This window comes from Calypte anna, chromosome 26 (genome assembly GCF_003957555.1).
Source record: "Calypte anna isolate BGI_N300 chromosome 26, bCalAnn1_v1.p, whole genome shotgun sequence".
Taxonomy (NCBI): domain Eukaryota; kingdom Metazoa; phylum Chordata; class Aves; order Apodiformes; family Trochilidae; genus Calypte; species Calypte anna.
The window spans coordinates 2,651,495-2,669,084 of NC_044271.1; the positions used below are offsets into that span (position 1 = coordinate 2,651,495).

Consider the following 17,590-nt stretch of genomic DNA (forward strand, 5'->3'; position numbering starts at 1 on the left):
TGTAATGTTTGCTTTCTGTTGAAAGAGCTCCATGAAACTCAATGGAACACACTCAAACAAACAAAAAAAAACCAAAATATTTTGTTTTAAACTACCAGAATCTCCAACACGTTTATAAAACAGCTATTAAGTTCAATATTTTTGTTTTGGGAACAACACAGGAAAGCAAACAAACACACACACACACCTGGCAGAACTGATGCTTTAAATCTGAGTTCCAACCAAACAAATAATGCACTCATTAGTCCTGAACAAACTGGACCAGTCCTGCTCTTGAATTCCCCTGTCAGCTTTCCATAGACTTTTAAGGGAAATAGCAACTCCTTTTATTTAGATATAACCTGTTTCCCCTGGCATTTCTATGCTCCTTTGGAAAAACAGTTAATATTCAGGTGATAAAATTTCAACACCAGATTCCTTTGGTGTCAACATCCCATGGTATTTTTTAAAATCTCAGTCAGGAGAGGTAAGGGAAAAGCAGTGCAGAGAAATCAGATTCTTCAAACATGAGCTAGGAGTTTGTGAGTTCCTAATGAATCACATTAACACTTTTGTGCTTTTGACAAAAGATGTAAAAACTCTCCCCGGAATAAAAAGAGTTCAGTTGGAGATTAACTGAAAATACATATTTTAAACCAATTTCCTTTGCTGTCTTAAGCAAAAGAATCTGTTGAACTGTCCTGATAAGAAACAGTTGGATTTCTAAAACAACATTATTAAACAGCACATCTGCCAAACTGGCATTTTCCTCACGGGCTGAGCTAACCTACCCCAGAATGTAATAACATTCACCACATTGTGAAGGACACAACTGGATGAAAGTTAGCCCTTAAGATGTGTACATGTGGAGTGAACTTTTTTTAGGCTCTAATAAAAAGTCAACCCATTAAAAACCTCTGCAGTCAAGTCCCTTACACATTATTAACAAACAATTAAAAGACAAGGTCTGTGTTCTGGAAGGAGGCAGTTGGCTACGAGCTGACCAGCTTGGGCAGCACAGTGCAGAGTGGGATACTGCCATGGGAGTCAGAGGTTAAATTTGCCCTCAGCTTGTTTGCCACCCCAACCACAGGAGGCAGCTTGGAACCCATGCCCGTGAAGGAGCTCGTGTAGCAAGAAATCCTTTTATTGGAGGATTTATCAGAGCTGGGGGGTTGTTTGGGCGTTCGTTTGCAAATCCAAGGGTGCCTCAAAGCTTGACTCGGGGTCATGCGTGCAGAAGGATCCCAGCTGAGACATTCCTTTAAGAACTCGATGAACAAGGGGTCATCACAGCCCTTCAGGGCTGTCACCCAGTCTTTGTTCCCTGGAGCACCTCGGATTTTACCCCGTCGGGAGCGGCTCCCACTCAGGGTCACCCGGCCATCCGCATGGGTGGTGACCGAGCAGTAGCGAGGGTGACCCTTGGAGTTGATGAAGTTCTTGGCTCGTTTGGATTGATCCAAAAGCTTCTGAGGTGGCATTCCAAGAAGTTCCATCATGCAAGCCAGTTGGTCTCCCTCGTCCTCGCCAGGAAAAAGAGGGTATCCAGTCAAGAGCTCCACCAGAATACAGCCAAAGCTCCACATGTCTATGGGCATCCCGTAGCGACTTCCCAGGATCACCTCTGGAGCCCGGTAGAATCGAGACTGAATGTATGTGTAGACTCTTTGGTGCTCAAAACAGCTGGACCCAAAATCTATGACCTTGATGCCACTCCTCCCTTGCTGTTTCAGGAGGATATTTTCAGGCTTCAAGTCACAGTGTATGATTTTGTTTCTATAAAGGGCATCCAGACACTGCAGGATCGAGTGAGCGAACTTGCGGACCAGCTGGACGCTGAAGCCCTGAAACTTGTTTCTTTTAATCAGCTCGTACAGGTTCATACTCAAGAGTTCAAAAGTCATGCAGATGTGGTTCCGAAAGGTGAAGCTTTCCAGCATGTGGATAACATTCATACTGCCTGTTTTATCCTGCTTCTTCAGATGTTCCAGGATCCGGATCTCCTCTGCTGCTTGGCGGTGGAACCTCTTCTCGTTGCGAACCATCTTTAAGGCCAAGTGTTGGTGGAGTTTGTGGTCATAGACTTTGGCAACTTGTCCAAAACTGCCCTTGCCAATGATTTTGAGCACCTCATAGCGGTAAGCAAGGTGGTCGTGGGGCACGTGGATGTAGCTGCCTTGGTCATCATCATAACCCCCGTTGTTGGGACCGCCGATGACTCCTTGTCTCTTTTTTGCAGCTGGACCCACAAAGTAGATTTCAGAAAAATTAAATATCTCTTGCTGCTCATAAGCAGACAGCTGATGCTTGTACTGTTTGACAGCTTGCTCTGGAGCTTGGGAAATGGCTTTCTGTGCTTTTGAGGAACTGCCACCACTCTTGGAAGTGCTTAGGCTCTCTATACTTTTATCTTTTGTCAGTGAAGGAAGACCTCTTTCTGAGCCAGCAACTCCTGTAGACTGGAGAGTGCTACTCCTCCTGTTGCCAGAGTCCTCAAATAATTGCTCCACTTTCACCTGACTCCCAGCCAGAGAGTGATCCTTCATCGTGAGCTTGTTGCTAGTAACCTACAGGTGGAGAAAAAATACAAAAATGTTTTAATTTATCTTTTAAAGTACAGACTAAGAATAAAAATCAATACCACATAAACCAAAAACAGTGACAGCAACACTTTTTTGTATTTCTATTGGGAAAAAATATAAAATGCTTGACCTAAACTAACTGAAGAAGTTACAAGGAAGGGTACACAGAGAGACCACAACTCACTGAAACAAGCACTTTCCCAGATGTAGTGAACTTTATGGATTTTAAAGCGTAAACCTTGGCAGTCAAGCAAACAAGGACACAATACCTATCCCTAGGAGTATGCACACAGTCAGCAAGCAGCTAAGGAACAGCTATGTTTAGCTTTAAACGTGGGTGCAGCAAACACAACCAAGGACAGATGCAGCCTGCACCTGTCTGAAACACGCAGCAGAGGAGGAACGTGAAGAGAAGAGTCAGGAACATTGCACAGACAAGTGTGTCAGAGAAGACAAAGAAACAACAGCAAGTGACACAAGGCTGGTGCAGCCAAGCTGAACAAGGAGCAAAAGGATAAGGGCAAGAAAAGATAAACCACACTTTAGAATTTAAAAAGACATTGTTGCTTTTGTCTTTGAGGGGGAAAGGGGCCTTCATATCCACAGCTCCCTTGGATATAGCTGCACAACCATCTTGAGACACACTTGGAAGCTTTGAATAATCAAGAATCTCTCCTCCTCCAGCTTTGCTGACAGCAGTCTGGAACTACTGCCCCTAACTGCCCTATGATAAAATATTTACACCTGGAATGGACACACAGGAGGGGAGAAAAGCACTGTGGAGTTTTTCTTGCTTGTCATTTTTGTGAACACTGAACTCCCTGGAGCTCAGTCCCTCACTAGAACAGCAATCATTCCCCTCCCCTCCTCCCCTCCCTGACACCCCATGCAGACAGAGAGCAGAGAGGTGCTGCCTTATCCTGTGCAAGACTGAAGAAGCCACAGCTAAAGTAGCAACATCTGTTTTCCATTTTGCCCTTTAATCTAAAAATAAAAAGATCTGAGACACATGCCAAACCGAATCCCTGAAAACCAAAATAACTACACAGGAATCAAACAAAAAATTATAAATAAACCTGCAGATCCACAGCAATAAAACCAAATTCCTTTTTAGTTACATACAAGCCAACATCTCAGCACAGTCAGTAAATAAGGGAAGTCAATGTTCCTGCCAAACACAACCACACGTTTCTTAGAAGTCTCTTTGTTGCTGCTGCCTTGAATTGTCAGCTCCTGCTCACAAGCCCCCCAAAATGGGCATTTCCTGCAGAAATTTCTTCTTCTCAATGGTGACCAGGGGCCAGTGGATATATCCCACTGAACTCCACTACTCTGCATCCTATCAAACCCAAAATACAGTGTGCTGGAAGAGCCACAGTGTGCTGGAAGAGCCACGCCTTTCCAGAAAGTCTGAAATGCAAAAACAAAGCCCAACCCTGGTAACTTAGAAAAAAAAATGCCTTCTCCTCAGAGTCTGGCTGAACCTCTGAGATAAGAACAACGTGTTTTCAGAACTAGAAGTTACAAGACTAAGTCCAGCATACTCAAACAGTATGTTTACAAATAAACAGAGAAAATAAGTGCAGAACAAGGTCCAGGCTTGTTTGTTTTCTGAAGTTTTCAGGGGGGGTGAAAGAGAAAGGGAAAACCAAAACAAACCAAGCCTGTCCTCTGACAGCAGAAGTCTTACTTTGCAATCAAAACTTGTTATTCTTTCTACATGGGTTTCAATTTTATGCAGGCCAGGAGCAGCTTTTTCTCCCTGGGATTCAGGACAGACACAGCTGCAGGTTGTACCCTCTGCAGCAGAGTGAAGGAATTACTCACCGAGGCTTCCAAACATGCTCCTGCCTCACACACATTTCTTTCAACTATTTGATTTAAAAAAAAAAAAAAAAAGGTTGTTAACAGTCTGAATGTCATCAGTTGTAGCAGCATGATAAAGTGGGGAAGCCTGGAGCCTGGCAAACAGCACAGAGATGAAATATTCCTCATTCAGGAGCAAGAGAACTCTGCTCATGCTGCTGTTTCAGCAAACATTTTGCAGCTCTGAATAAACAATGGGCTCCTGATTCCACTCTTCATGGAACTATTTCTTAATGGAGAAACTATGGCTCTGGATCCCAAGCCCAGCTCAGCAGCTGGTCAGGAGTAAAACCTCAATTTTCATTCTTAGAGGTCTACCAAAATCATTTGCCACATGACAACGAGGCACAAATATAGATCAGTCTCCACTTGACCTCACAAGAGCCATGTCAGCTGACTTCTGGGTCACATCAGCTTGCTGAATTTCAGCAGCTTGCTGTCACTCATCACGGGCTGCAGGGACTTTGTTTTATTGGTAAAGTGCTATCAGCAGCCAAGAAATCAGCCTGACAACTGGCACACACTTAGAGGACTCATCCTAATGAAGAAGGAAGCTGCTAACCCAGTTCCTACACAACAGATTTTGCAGAAGTGCATCAGTTATTTTCTGAACACTGAATTCAACCCTTCTCAAAGCAGAGATATTTATGTTCTCTGGTAGCTAGGATGAAAAGCATGGACAGCTGCAGGCACCAGTGCTCCACAGTTCTCATGAAACATTACATCTTAACCCAAATATCCTGCAAGGAGGAAGCCAAACATCACTTAATTCCAGACACTTGCTCATTAAAGTTGAGCACCATGATTTTCATTCTTGCATGCCTCAGCTCAGCTCCTGCTTGAGAGACACCACTAAGGCTGTATTTTTTTTGTTTAATGTGTTATGATAGCAAAAGTAGGCATTTTATAATCCTGGTAACTTAAGAAATCACCAGGTTTGATGGTCAAAAGGTAAGATAAAGAGTACAAATAAAGATAAAGAGATACAAAGAGTAAGATAAACCAGTGAAACAAAATATTCATTAAATTCTATTTCTATTTAACTGGACAGTTCCACCCCACTGTTCAGTTCCACATTTCTGTTCAGTTATGAACTGAAGTTACACTCTGATTTAAACAATGCAGTTTCAAAGTTTCCACTTTCCTGCAAAACCAACCCTCTACTCTTCACACTCCACAACTCAATGAATCTCCACATTTTTTCTGCTCTTTCTTGATACTGCAAAAAGGGAAAACTCAGCCCTGTGCTACTGAGCTTGCTGAGTGAACAGCACAGACCAAAATAATTACTCAAATCTGTTACAGCAAATTCCCACAAGGTGATGATTTTCAAATGCATCTTACTCAGCAAAACCTCTATTTTCACTTCCTAGAGAGTGTTGGTTTTTGCTTTTTTTCTATTTTATTAATTCAAGCTCCTTAAGTTCTGCCAGAATTGAACAAGAGCCAAAAGACATTTAAAAACCATACCAAGGTGAGATCCCAGTACAGCTAAGCATGACCACTACTGGTCAACTGAACCCATTCCAGGGAAGTTCTCACAACTCCACATCTGCTGAGGAAACACAACACTTCTGAAGAAGCACGTTACCACCTTCAGTCCAGAAAGAGCTATTTTGCTGCCCAGTGGAGTGGCAGATAATGCCAAGGTTTTCTGAGGAGAAAGATACTTTTGTAAGACGTTTGGCAGCCACGCAAACCCACACAGCTCCTTCTGCTGTATTTATCTCTTGGAATTTTCATGAGGGAAACTAAAAAGGAAACGTGTGTGTGCATTTACCAACTTATCAAGAGAGAAGGTGACACAACAGAACACCTCAACCATTTGTAAAATAAATTTCCTGATTAAAACGTGAGCTGAGAACCATCAAATGGGATTTTTGAGGCTGCCTACCAAGTTCTATATTGAACAGCAATCCAAAACATTTCTATGCTTAATAAAAGCAATGCTGTCAAGAAGCTACTACAAGGCTACACCATCCCACTTTTTTTTCACTTCATTCTCTCTTTAGATCTCCAACTTCTTGACAGTTTTCACTGCCACCCACCACGGTGTGAAGCCACAGACAACATTAAGATACTCACATTAGATCTCCCAAGGGAAGGAAGTCCTGAGGGGCTGTGTTCTTCATTTGTAGACTCTTGGTACCGAATCTGATCTATCCTCATATAGGAGTCATACAATCCATCTCCAAACCTGCCTGGAAACGTCCCATATACAAACCAGTTAGTCACAACAATTGGTGTTGATACAGACAGAGATAAACGCTGAAATTTATCTCACTTTGCACATTCGAGTCTGGCACTTCTCATTTGTTTGTTAAATAATCGCCTTTAGTTCCTAACTATATTTTAAAACTACAACGAAGCTCTTGGGAAATCTTGATTTGGGACACATCTCACTTAGAGCCTCTCTCTTATTTTATTTTATTTTTTTCCTATCAACTCTTGCACTGCGAGTTACGTCCTTCAGACACACCAACCAGCACGTTTCCCATAGAAGCAGGATAATCCCGAACAACCCAAAACGATCACACACTGAAACACTCGCTAGACTATCCCGGGAAGTCTGTTCTCCTTTGGAAACGTGTAGGAATTGCAGCGAGCAGCTCTGCTGCAGGGCAGGAGGAGGAAAACCGAAAAACCCCTCGCTTTGCACCCAAACTCTTCACAACCGCTCCCGAACTTCAAACCGCAGCATTCCTCTCAACCCCTTCCAAAGGGAGAAACCCGGGGGTGAGGGGGGCAGCGGGGCGAGGCGGGCTCCAACCCCGGCCCTCCCGGAGGCCTCGGCCCCGCTCTCCCCGGGGGCTCTCAGCCCGCACCCCCCCACCCCCTTTCCCCGGTTCGGTTCGGTCCGGCTCCGCGGCCCCCGCCTCACCTGCACCCAGGGCCGCCTCCGGCTTCCTGCCCAGCAGCATGGTAGCGGGGGGACGCGGCCTCCATCCCCCGCCGGGCCCCGCTCCGCCGTTCAGCGCTGCCGCGGCGGGGCGGCCGCTGCCTGACCGGGGGAGCCTCAGCGCCCGCCCGCCCGTTGCCACGGCAACAGCCCCCCCCGCCCCCTGCCCGCGCCTGCGCACTGGAGGGGCGGGGGGGGTTCTCCTGGTAACCGGGGCAACGCCCTCCTCACCCAACTTGACGTTTTTTAAAGACGTTGGCCCCAAACCTCGCGGATTTCACTGCTTTTCTCCACTCTGACACCCCCCCCCCTCCCCCCCTCCTCATCCCCCTCTGCAGAGCGGTCACAGAACAAAGCACAACGGGAAAGGCTCCGGACGGGGCTAAACAGCAGCACACGCACCGCCACCCCCTTCCCCTCCGCGCTCAGACGCCTCACGGCGATCGCTGCCCTCGTGTGGAGGCGGACGAGGCGATCGGCGGGGTCAGCCCGAGCCCCCGCGCCCCTCCGGGATCGCCGGGGCCGCCGGGGCCGGGAGCTTTTGGGTCTGAGCGAGGCGGCGGGGAGGCGGTTTCCAGCCGGACGCTTTTGCAGGGCGGGACAGCGCCATGGCGGCCGTCGCGGCGTGAGGGGAGCGCGGTGCGGGACCGGGGGTGCGGGACCGGGGGTGCGGGGCTCGGCGGTGCGGGGTCCCGCCATGTTCTCCAGGGCGTTCCGGGTGAGATCCAACACCGCCATCAAGGGGTCCGATCGGTGAGTGCCCGGCCGGGCCGGGGCCGCAGGTCCCCGCCGCGCGGTGCGGGGAGGCCCGGAGGCTGCGGGGAGGAGAGCGGAGCAAGGCCCGGGCTGTCCCGGTGTCCAGAGGGCCCCGGGGTTGGCGGCTTTGGGCTGAAATCCACGCGATTCGGGGTGGGTAGCAAGCCCGGGTGAGGCGGCTCAGTCCCCGCAGGGAAACGGGTGGGGAGGGCAGGGGCTGCGGTCCTGATCGCTTGGGTAATTAAACCCGAAAATTAAATTAATTTTGGTCATTAAATCCGGCGAGATGGATGGGAAGCGCTGCCGGGATTAAAGTGGAGCTGAACGCGGGGTTCTGCCGAGGTCCGGCTGGTCCCGCATCGCTGTCACCTTCTAGAGGGTCTGAGGGGGTCTGAGGAGCAGCTCTGGGCTGAGAGCAGCGATGGAATCCTGCAGAACAGAGAGAGGGACATTGGCAGCAGCTGTGAGCAGATGTTTAAGGTTTTAAGCAGATGCTTAAGGTTTAAACAGATGTTGAAGACCACGAGCAGGGCAAGCTTATTGTGCCTGCTCCCAGAATCACAGTATCCTCATCTGTAAACCCAGCTGCTCTGCTTCTTTGAAGAAGTGAGACCCTCCTGAACGAGCACAGTAACTCCTGATCTGGGCATTATTTTGTTGGTTAGGCAGCTGACACATTTGTGGGTTTTATCCTTACAGGAGAAAACTACGAACTGATGTTGCAGCAGCTTTCCCCAACCTTAGTGCTGAACAACTGGCTGAGCTGATTCCAAACAAGGAAGAGCTGAATGTCACCAAAATATACTGTCACAAAGGGGAGGCTGTCACTGTTTACATGAATAACAGGAACCCAATCCTGTTTGAAATTGAGAAAGCTCTGTATCCAACAGGTATGGGGACTGGATTAGGATAATCCTCCTCTTTACTTACTGGGCACTAACCAGAAGATTTCCTTATGTCTGTTTTAAGTGCTTATCCTACACATCATCAGTGCAGTCATTCCACCAACATCTTGGCAAAATCTGTGGCATTTCTGGGTTCTTTCTGCAAAAAGGAATGGAGGTGCACAGAGGTTGGAAGGCAGGGAACAGATCTTGCCCTAGCTCAGCATCCTCAGCCCCTTTTTTTCTCTGCCCACTGCAATGTGTAATTCCAGTAAGCTCAGTGACCTCTTCCAGGCAGCCCTGGAATTAGGCAATGAACTGGCCTGATATTTTCTGCTTTCATTTGTCCCATGCCCAATAGTTCTTCCCTGTCAGAACAGCATTTTAGCTCAGAATGTCCTTGATTTAAGGAAAATAATGCAAACATTTATCTGTGTCCTTTATGCCCATGCAGAGGTGCTGGAATTAATTAGCAGATTTTCCTCCATCCCATCTACTAATGTAGGATTGTTCTGACTTCAGCTTCCTTGGTTCCCTGAGTAGCAGGAGAGTGTTGAGTTAGTGTTGTACTGCTTAAAGATGGAAAAAAAGCAACAGCTGGAGGAGTTTTTAATGATGCATCTTTGATTTTGGTTGTTTTGGCACAGTGTACATGCTGTGGATCTACCCTGATCTTCTCCCTGCTTTTTCTACATGGCCCCCTGTGCTACAGAAACTGGCAGGAGGAGCAGGTAAGAGGACAGGAACTTTGTCACATTGCATGGAAAAAAGGAGTTGCCCTCAGGGGGTTTTTTTTTCACATTCTCTTTCCCAGTGGCAAAAATGTACCCAAAATGAAGAAGTAAAAAGAATACTCACCAAATGATTAATGAGGCTGCTCAAAAAAAGGCAAATAAATCAGCTCTTTTAAAAGTCTGAGAATGAAACAAAGTGGATTGAGCTGTTTAAATGCAGCAACCTCTTCCATGTGGGAGCCTCAGCTTCTCAGGGTGATCAGCAGCTCTAAACTGAGGCACAGAACTGCCTGTGTCATCAGTCTTTTTTATAACTTCCCCTGAGCAGCTGAGTTCCTTTCCTGCTGTTCTGCTTCCCCTCAAGTCAGAAGGGAAGTAGTTTAGCCTCCAGACAAGTGAGTTTATATTGGAACCTTCAGTTTTAATCACTCTCAGGTTAAATTGTGGATTGTGCAGGTGAGGTTGGATCTGAATTCCTGGACTACCAGCTCTGCCACCTAATTACAGACCAAGACTTTAGAAGAGAGGAGTCTCTTTTCTGGATGCTCTGGATGCAGTTCAGACTCAGGAGAATCAGGTCTTTATAAACTCAAAATTGCAGAACTGCTCACCCAGAAAAAGCTTAAATTGCAGCCACTGTGGTCTTCATCTGTAAATGGAAGTGTTGCCAGAGGTGGAGTTGTCTCTTTTCCATTACACTGTGTCTGCTCAAGTGCCTCCATTTATTTTGTGGGCTTTGGGGGAAATAAAGTGCTCAAATGTGCAGCTGTGACAGACATCTGAACAAGCCTGGCAGTGGCCTAGTTTCTGGGGGGGAAAAAAAAAAAATCTTGCTAATGGGGGAAGGACACTGATGAAAGAGGGCTGCAGATTATTCATCTCCCATGGCAACCAGGCTACTTCTGGGTAGGAGCCAAAGATAAGGAGCTGGCCACCAAACAATGGCCAACAAAGGCAGAGGGAGAGGTAGAGCCACATCCCAGAAAGAAGAGGAAAGCTGAGGCTGTGCAGTGCTGCAGGGGGAGGAAGCAGATTTAGAGAGCATTGAGTTACAAAGAGGAGAAAAAGCAAGGTAGTGCTGTTTGTGCCAGGAATTCCAACACCTCCTGGCTGATTCTGTTCTGTTCTGATTATTTACCCAGTAGAGACATGCTGCTCACCTTGTCATGTTTAGGTCTTGCTGAGATTTCTGTCCTCAGAGCTGGGGAGCCTGGTTCCTTCCTTTGTGCTTGGCATCAATGAAGAGTGAGGCTCTCTCCTACCTTTCTGTCACAAACAGAACTTGTCCTCTGGGGCTGGCAGGGGGCTGAGCACACTCAGCTCAGGATGTGCCCAGCACCCTTGTGAAGTTGAGTCCCTTACTCCAGGGGTGGTAGCAAAGGAGTGCAGCCTTAGGAGGAGGAAAAGAGAATCCTGTTTTCTCTGGCATGTGCTCAGCTATTAACAGGCCTGTGTTTTTGCTGAGTAACAGGAGGAATGGGGGTGGAGGAGGTGGTGGCTGAGCCTTTCATTGAGAAATGGATGTGATTTATTCTGTTCTGCAGATCTGATGCTGCCAGGAGTTGTAGTGCCATCTTCTGGCTTCCCTCAAGTAGAGCAAGGCACACTCTGTGCTGTCACCCTCCTGGGAAACAGGTACTGAGGATTCATTATTCATCTCTTTTCTTAGAAACTAAAAGTGAAATGAAGCTTGTTTTTTTTTTTCCTCCTTTTACAGGCAGGCTCTGGGGTTTTGAGGAAATAAGGACATCCTAAAAGAAATTCAGCATATCACAATGGCACAGGCTGTCTTTGTGCAAGCAGCACAGGGGGTTTGTGCTCTCCTGCTGTAAATATTCTCTTCTTTTCCCAGAGCCCCAGTAGCAGTTGCAGTTGCCACCATGTCCACTGCAGAGATGCTGGCTGCTGGAATGAAAGGGAAGGGCTTTGCTGTGGTGCACACTTACCTGGATCACCTCTGGTGGGTACATTGCCAGGCAAAACACTGAACAGGCCTCAAAATCAAAATCTGTAACCCAGAAAGCTTTAGCTGAGTTATTTGGGTGCAGTTTAAGCATGGGCATTATTAATGATTCAGCTACATGCTGATGACCACAGTTTTTTACTGTGTCTGTCCTGACATCTATCATTGTATACATGTTGCAAAGAGATATATAAAATCATTCACTTTATTAAATTGCTTCAACCAGAGTGTAATTATTATAGAAACCTATGTGAAAACAGTTATATGAAGCTATAACATCCCTGTTCCTTAGATTTTATAAAATCCTCATGTTCTCTAAATAGTGAATTTTGAATGACTTGTGCTCAAAACTGTGCCTAAAGCTGTGCCCATCTCAGCTGAATAAATGAGTTGGGATTCAACTAGACTGCTCAGTTTTCAATGAAGATTCATGGGAAAACCATGGAATTTATGGAGGAAGAGTAGTTAAAAATAAATTTTATATTTTTGAGAATGTGGGAAAAAGACCCACAGTGCCTTGTATCCGGGTGACTGTTGCTGTTTGTCCTTTGGGATCCAAAGCAGTAAACAGAAAGCTATGTTATGCTTTTTCTTCCTTTTTGTAGGGAATATGGTGACAAATCTTGTCCTCCTACCTTAGCTCCCTTGGTAACAGATCCTGCTGAAAAAGAGAGTGCTGAAGATGAGGAAGAGGTGGAGGGGAATGAGCCTGCCATCAGCATCTCCACTGACCCATCACAGCACTTGGACCTTGGGGATTTGAGCCTGAAGGAACAAGACAGTTGTGGGGTACTGAAGGGAAAGGAGGAGCTCAGTGAGCACAGAGCTGCAGACACAGCTGAAGATGCCAACACAGAGGTTCAGCAGGAAGCTGAAGACAGCAGGACCCCACAAGGTATTTTTGCAGGCAGTTGAAATCCAGCAGTGCCCCTGGCTTGGTGCTTCACCCCCAGTCCAGATCTGGGCATGGGGGACTGCAGGAGTGGGGCAGAGCTGACATCTGAGGGACAGAATGAAAGAACCAGGTGCTGTGTTCTGAGAGACAGACTACTCACAGCTTACTTTTCCTTTGTTTCTTTTTCTCCCCTGCAGAGCAAATGGATGCATTGTTTAACCAGTGCTTTTTTCATGCCTTAAAATGCAAAGTGAAGAAGTCAGACCTCCCTCTGCTCACCAGCACCTTTCTACGCAGCCACATGTTCTCCTGCTGGTATGTGGCAAGAAAATTGTCTGTGGCTTTGCATGCTGGGGCTTTTAAAACTGTGGAGATGGAGTGTGATAGGTGGGATGAAGTTTTACAGCAGTAAAACTCAGTCCATATCTCAGGTTGTCTGGTTATGCTCACTTCTGACATCAAATAATTGGATGTAAGGATTCTCTAGAGCAGGATGTGCACCTGGTAGCTCCCTTGAGTTGGCTGACATTTAATTTATTTCAAGATTGCTTAGTCACAAACAGCTGTTTGCCCACTCACAGGAACATCAGCACTGGTTTCACTCATCATGTTCTATTTCTGAACTTGTTTGAAGTAATTCTCCCTCCGAGTTATTTGTGTTTCTGCTGGTAAGAAAACTCTAGCATAGGTTGCAATATTTAGGAATAAATGAAAGGTGACTACAAACTAAAGAACTTTTAAAAAATCCATTTGCAGCCCTGCTGGACAACAACTGGACATCAAGAAATCAAGCTATAAGAAGGTGAGATTTCTCTGTCAGTTTTTAGATTAATTTAACTAACAAATGGAAGGAGAGATGACAAGGTGCATGCTGAGGATCTCTGAGCTGTTCTGTGAGTTGGCTGCAGAGATCACAGAGCAAATAGATGACAGACCTAGGAAAGGAGCAGTTGCTTACACTGCAACTTAAATAGAGAGGCACTCACTGCTCCTTACCAACTGCTATCTTTAGAGAAGCAAAGGTGTGGGGTTATTTTTTTTTTAAAGGTTTTCCTGATTTAGCAAGTAGCTTTGAGGCAATCAGAACCATGTGGACAGGAGTTTAAAATTCTTGACTCCAAATTTCTGATTGCTGCTTCCTTCAGTTCTCTAAATTCCTGCAATGCATGCAGCACCAGAAGATCTTACAAGTGAAGGAGCTGAACAAAGGTGTGGAGAGCATCGTGGAAGTGGACTGGAAACATCCAGAGTATGTAGAATATTGTAGTCTTTAAAAGAACTGAGAGAAGGGAGCATGTTTTTCACTGCAGATACTGATTTGCACAAACAGCTCTGATCCTTTCAGTTACACATTACCCAATTCCTCCACAGTGGTGTTTCTGCTACCTTTCTACTAAGAATTAGTAGTTACCCCAGACCAGGAACATCCTGTTCATTCCTCCTGCAGATTGGCACATCACCTCCCTCTTGCAGTTTCCCAGGGGGCCCCTGGCTTCCATTTATACAGCATCTCCTTGGCAACTAATGCAGTGGAGAATATTTCTGTAGATCTAAGCATATCTGCTGCATTTGGAGAGAAGCAGAATTACTTTTTGCATTAACTTTTCTCTCATTTAACTCAGCCTTATCACAAGGACACAGGCATACTCAAACTCACCTTCCTTACCTGCAAGCACAGAATCTGCAGCTCTGCTCCCTGAAAGGAGACCCCAGATCCTCTCTTCCAGAACTTTCTTTTATCAGTGACCTCTAAAGAATCATTTCAGCTTTTAAATGTCTGCACATTTGTGGAGAGTGCAGTTGTTGGGGTTTGGTTTTTTGATTTTTAAATGAATTCTAGGGATTCTCTGGAATAGGAACAGGCCTCCTATGAATTAGGGAAGCTGTCTCTAATTACAAGAGTTAAATACACTCAGAACAGCTCATTCTGAGGGATCTGCATCATTTAAGGCTTTACTCAAGAGTTAAAAGTGCTTGATATCATCAGAGTTAAGGTGTTTATTTATGTGTATCTTCAAAATGTGTACAAAGGACAAGGAATGCATTTAGAAGAGCTGTACTGTACAACAGACCAGAAAGCCATTTCTGTAGCTCTGTGAGGTTTTCCTTTCTCTGTGAAATGGAAGTGATAAGTTTCAGTCCCTTTCACTCACACCAAATAATTCTCATTTCAGTGTCAAAGCATTTGCAGTACCTGAAGGATTTTCTTCAGCCCAAGACAGCAGGAGTGAAGAAAGAGAACAAGTGTACCATGCTCCTGAAATAATTCCACTTTATGGGGTCTCAGCAAAAATGATCCCACTTTTTCAGGAATCTGGACACAAGTAAGCACTAGAGAAGTACAAAAAAACCCATTGTTAGGGGAGGACAGAGAGCAGCAAACCTGTGCTGCTGCCATTCTGTTAGACCTTGTGGGGATGGAAATCATGAATAAATTCCCTGCTTCACAAAGGGAAGAAAGACAACAACAGGTTGTTCACCATATCCAGCAAGTACTCAATCACTTCTCCCACAGCTTAAGTGTCAAAACTGATACATTTTACTTGAATTGTCTTAATTTGCCTTTGGTTAAGTCATATTCTGTTCCCCTCCAGTATGCTTTCCTGGGAAGAGGATGCCCAGATAACTTAAACAACTCACTCACTTTTACCTGGTGGACAGCAGCTCAGGTGTAACACAAAAAAATAATTCCCTAGCAGATTTATTTCAGTTTTGAGCTGTTGCTACCAAATACAGTCAGGGTAGTTGCTGTCTTCTGTCTTAGTGACAGAACCCAACCCCTAACTAGCTAAGTTAAAAAGCTTTCTTTCTCTTTAGAAAAGGCAGCATCCTCTCAAGCAGTGAGGTGAGAAACATCATCATTAACTATGTGAAGACTAATGAGTTGGTTGATGAAACAAACAAGAAGTAAGTTGTGCTGCCCTGCTTCCATAGGAGGTGCTAAATTAGAGGAAAAAATGTGAATTTGTTTGCTTCTCATGCCTGGTTCTCTTTGGAAGCTTTGTAAAGGTGAATGCCATCCTGTGTGACTGCCTCTTGGATAAATCAGAGCAAGATGAAATCTCACACCTCAAATGGGATGACCTCTTGAGCAGGTGACTCTCTTCACAGTGTTCAGTACTACACAGGTTTATTGCCTACAACTCAAAACCAAGTTATTGGAGCTGCAAAAGTTGAGTTTCCAGTAGGAAGTTCCACCACCAGTGTATTGTTCATCCTTTAAGAAGCATCCAGCACTAACTGGTGGTGTTAGAGGGGTTTTTTTGTGTGTGTATCTGCTACAATTTATCAGGGAAAGCTCCTAAACAAACAGCTCCTGCAAAGCCATCCTTTGCAGTAGATAACTGAGTGTGCCCTCTATAGTGCTTCTCTAACCTAAACCCACCTCTTAGGTCCAAGAATCCCAAGTATTTAAAACAAGAGCATGGTTTCCATCTACTGAAAAGCTTTGCCCCCAATGTCCTACTTGCCTTCAGTTTCTTCACCACACAAAGCATCCGAGGCACTTCCAGCAGCTTCCTTCATTTCTGAAGTCAGGTTTGCTCATGGGACAGTGCCACAGTTTATGCTGAATTTTAAATTGAAGTTGCTTCACCAGTTTGTGAACAATACAACTGAACAATAACATAAAGCCAAAATTAAGGAAGTTTTTCCTCTATAAGAGCAAATCAGTTAAATTTTACCAGGAGCAATCTAAGCTCTTATTTTTGAGTAGCTTTCTTTTCAGTCAGGCCCTTATTTAAATAACACCTAGGACCCAAATCTCCAGGAGATCATTTTGCATTATCTTAAGCTACAAATCCTTCCCACACACAGAATCTTGGCTTTTGTGTAGTCTCAGAAACCTGTGAGAAGCTCAAGTGGGAAAGCACAATTAAGAGCAGCCAATTAAGTGCTGTGCTAACTGGATTTAACACCTTTCTTCAGGTGTCTTGAACGACTGCAGCCCTTGCACCAGGTGACATTTTTTGGACAGGAACCTGTTGTGAGGAAAGGAACCATTGAGCCCATTGACATCACCATAGCCCAGAGATCATCAAACAAGAAGGTAAAAAGAGAATTAATTTGGGGTTTTGAGCAGAAGCCCAGATCCTGAGAGCAGCTTTGGCTGCTCGGGTTTCTGGGATGAATGGGACACAACTTGTTAATAACCTGCAGCAGTAATGAGTGCAATAATAATTATTAAAACCTGCAGGTGACAATTATCAAGAACCTAGAGCTGTATGGTTTAGACCCCCAGTGTGTTGCCAACATTCTGCAACAGAAAGTACAAGCCAGTGCCACCATCACCCCAGTCCCAGGGACAAAAGACAGAGTTCAGGTCCAGATCCAAGGCAACCAAATCCATCACCTGGCCAAGATGCTGCTAGGTAAGGAAACTGGGGGAGTGGTTACAGCAAAATACAGATTTTAATTCTTGGTTTCTGAAGTATTTACCTGCAGTGACCTCTTGGTTGTGTTGCAGAAGAATATCAGCTACCTCGGAAATACATCCAAGGCCTTGAGAAGGCTCCAAAGCTTGGCAGGAAGAAGTGAAGAAAATCTACTGTAAGAATTACTCATTATTTATAGAAGTTTTCTGCCAACAAATCAAGGATAATGAACAGGCCTCGTTCATCAAAAAATGGGTCCTGGATGTTTACAAGGTCTGGAATTCACCCCAATAATAATAATAATAATACTGCTCCAGCTCTTCATTTTTCATAAAAATAAAAAGCTGAACAAACCTCCTAGCAGTATCCTTTTCTGTGTATTTTTTTTTTAGGATTTCCTAGTAGTGCACTGGTTTTCTTCTGCCTAGTTTACACTCTTGCTCTGCATCTTTCAGCAAAGACATGACAGTAAAACCTTCACCAAAGGGTACCTAAAGGACATTCCTACACATCATCCTGGAGCACTGTTGGGCCATAGATTGTCTACATCAGAAATAAACCCCATTTTTACCCTTTTAACCATTTCTAGGTATTAATATCAGCCATTTCAGCACTTAGACTGAACTCTGCTAGCTGGATTTTTATGGTTTATAAAT

The 17,590-nt window shown here is 45.1% G+C and overlaps 2 protein-coding genes across 7 annotated transcripts; one reads left to right on the forward strand and one right to left on the reverse strand.

Moving 5' to 3' along the window:
- Positions 1-84: 84 nt before the first annotated feature.
- DYRK3 (dual specificity tyrosine phosphorylation regulated kinase 3) lies at positions 85-7,862 on the reverse strand. 4 transcript variants are annotated; one of them, XM_030465401.1, is made up of 3 exons: positions 7,768-7,862; positions 6,516-6,631; positions 85-2,549 (listed from the first exon to the last, which is right to left on the reverse strand). In XM_030465401.1, the coding sequence occupies exons 2-3, from the start codon at positions 6,597-6,599 to the stop codon at positions 972-974; spliced, it is 1,662 nt and encodes a 553-aa protein (XP_030321261.1). In that variant the 5' UTR covers positions 6,600-6,631; positions 7,768-7,862; the 3' UTR covers positions 85-971. The 4 variants fall into 4 exon arrangements, with proteins under 4 accessions (XP_030321261.1, XP_030321262.1, XP_030321260.1 ...); XM_030465402.1 differs by having other exon boundaries at positions 7,732-7,810; XM_030465400.1 differs by lacking the exon at positions 7,768-7,862 and adding an exon at positions 7,312-7,471.
- A 134-nt stretch (positions 7,863-7,996) lies between these two features.
- On the forward strand, positions 7,997-17,283 carry EIF2D (eukaryotic translation initiation factor 2D). Of its 3 annotated transcripts, none has more exons than XM_030465397.1 (15): positions 8,003-8,082; positions 8,785-8,975; positions 9,617-9,700; positions 11,248-11,338; positions 11,556-11,663; positions 12,272-12,561; positions 12,759-12,876; positions 13,318-13,363; positions 13,707-13,810; positions 14,736-14,885; positions 15,379-15,468; positions 15,561-15,656; positions 16,489-16,609; positions 16,757-16,931; positions 17,027-17,283. In XM_030465397.1, the coding sequence occupies exons 1-15, from the start codon at positions 8,027-8,029 to the stop codon at positions 17,095-17,097; spliced, it is 1,791 nt and encodes a 596-aa protein (XP_030321257.1). In that variant the 5' UTR covers positions 8,003-8,026; the 3' UTR covers positions 17,098-17,283. The 3 variants fall into 3 exon arrangements, with proteins under 3 accessions (XP_030321259.1, XP_030321257.1, XP_030321258.1); XM_030465398.1 differs by having other exon boundaries at positions 17,005-17,158; XM_030465399.1 differs by lacking the exon at positions 8,785-8,975 and having other exon boundaries at positions 7,997-8,082.
- Positions 17,284-17,590: the final 307 nt, after the last annotated feature.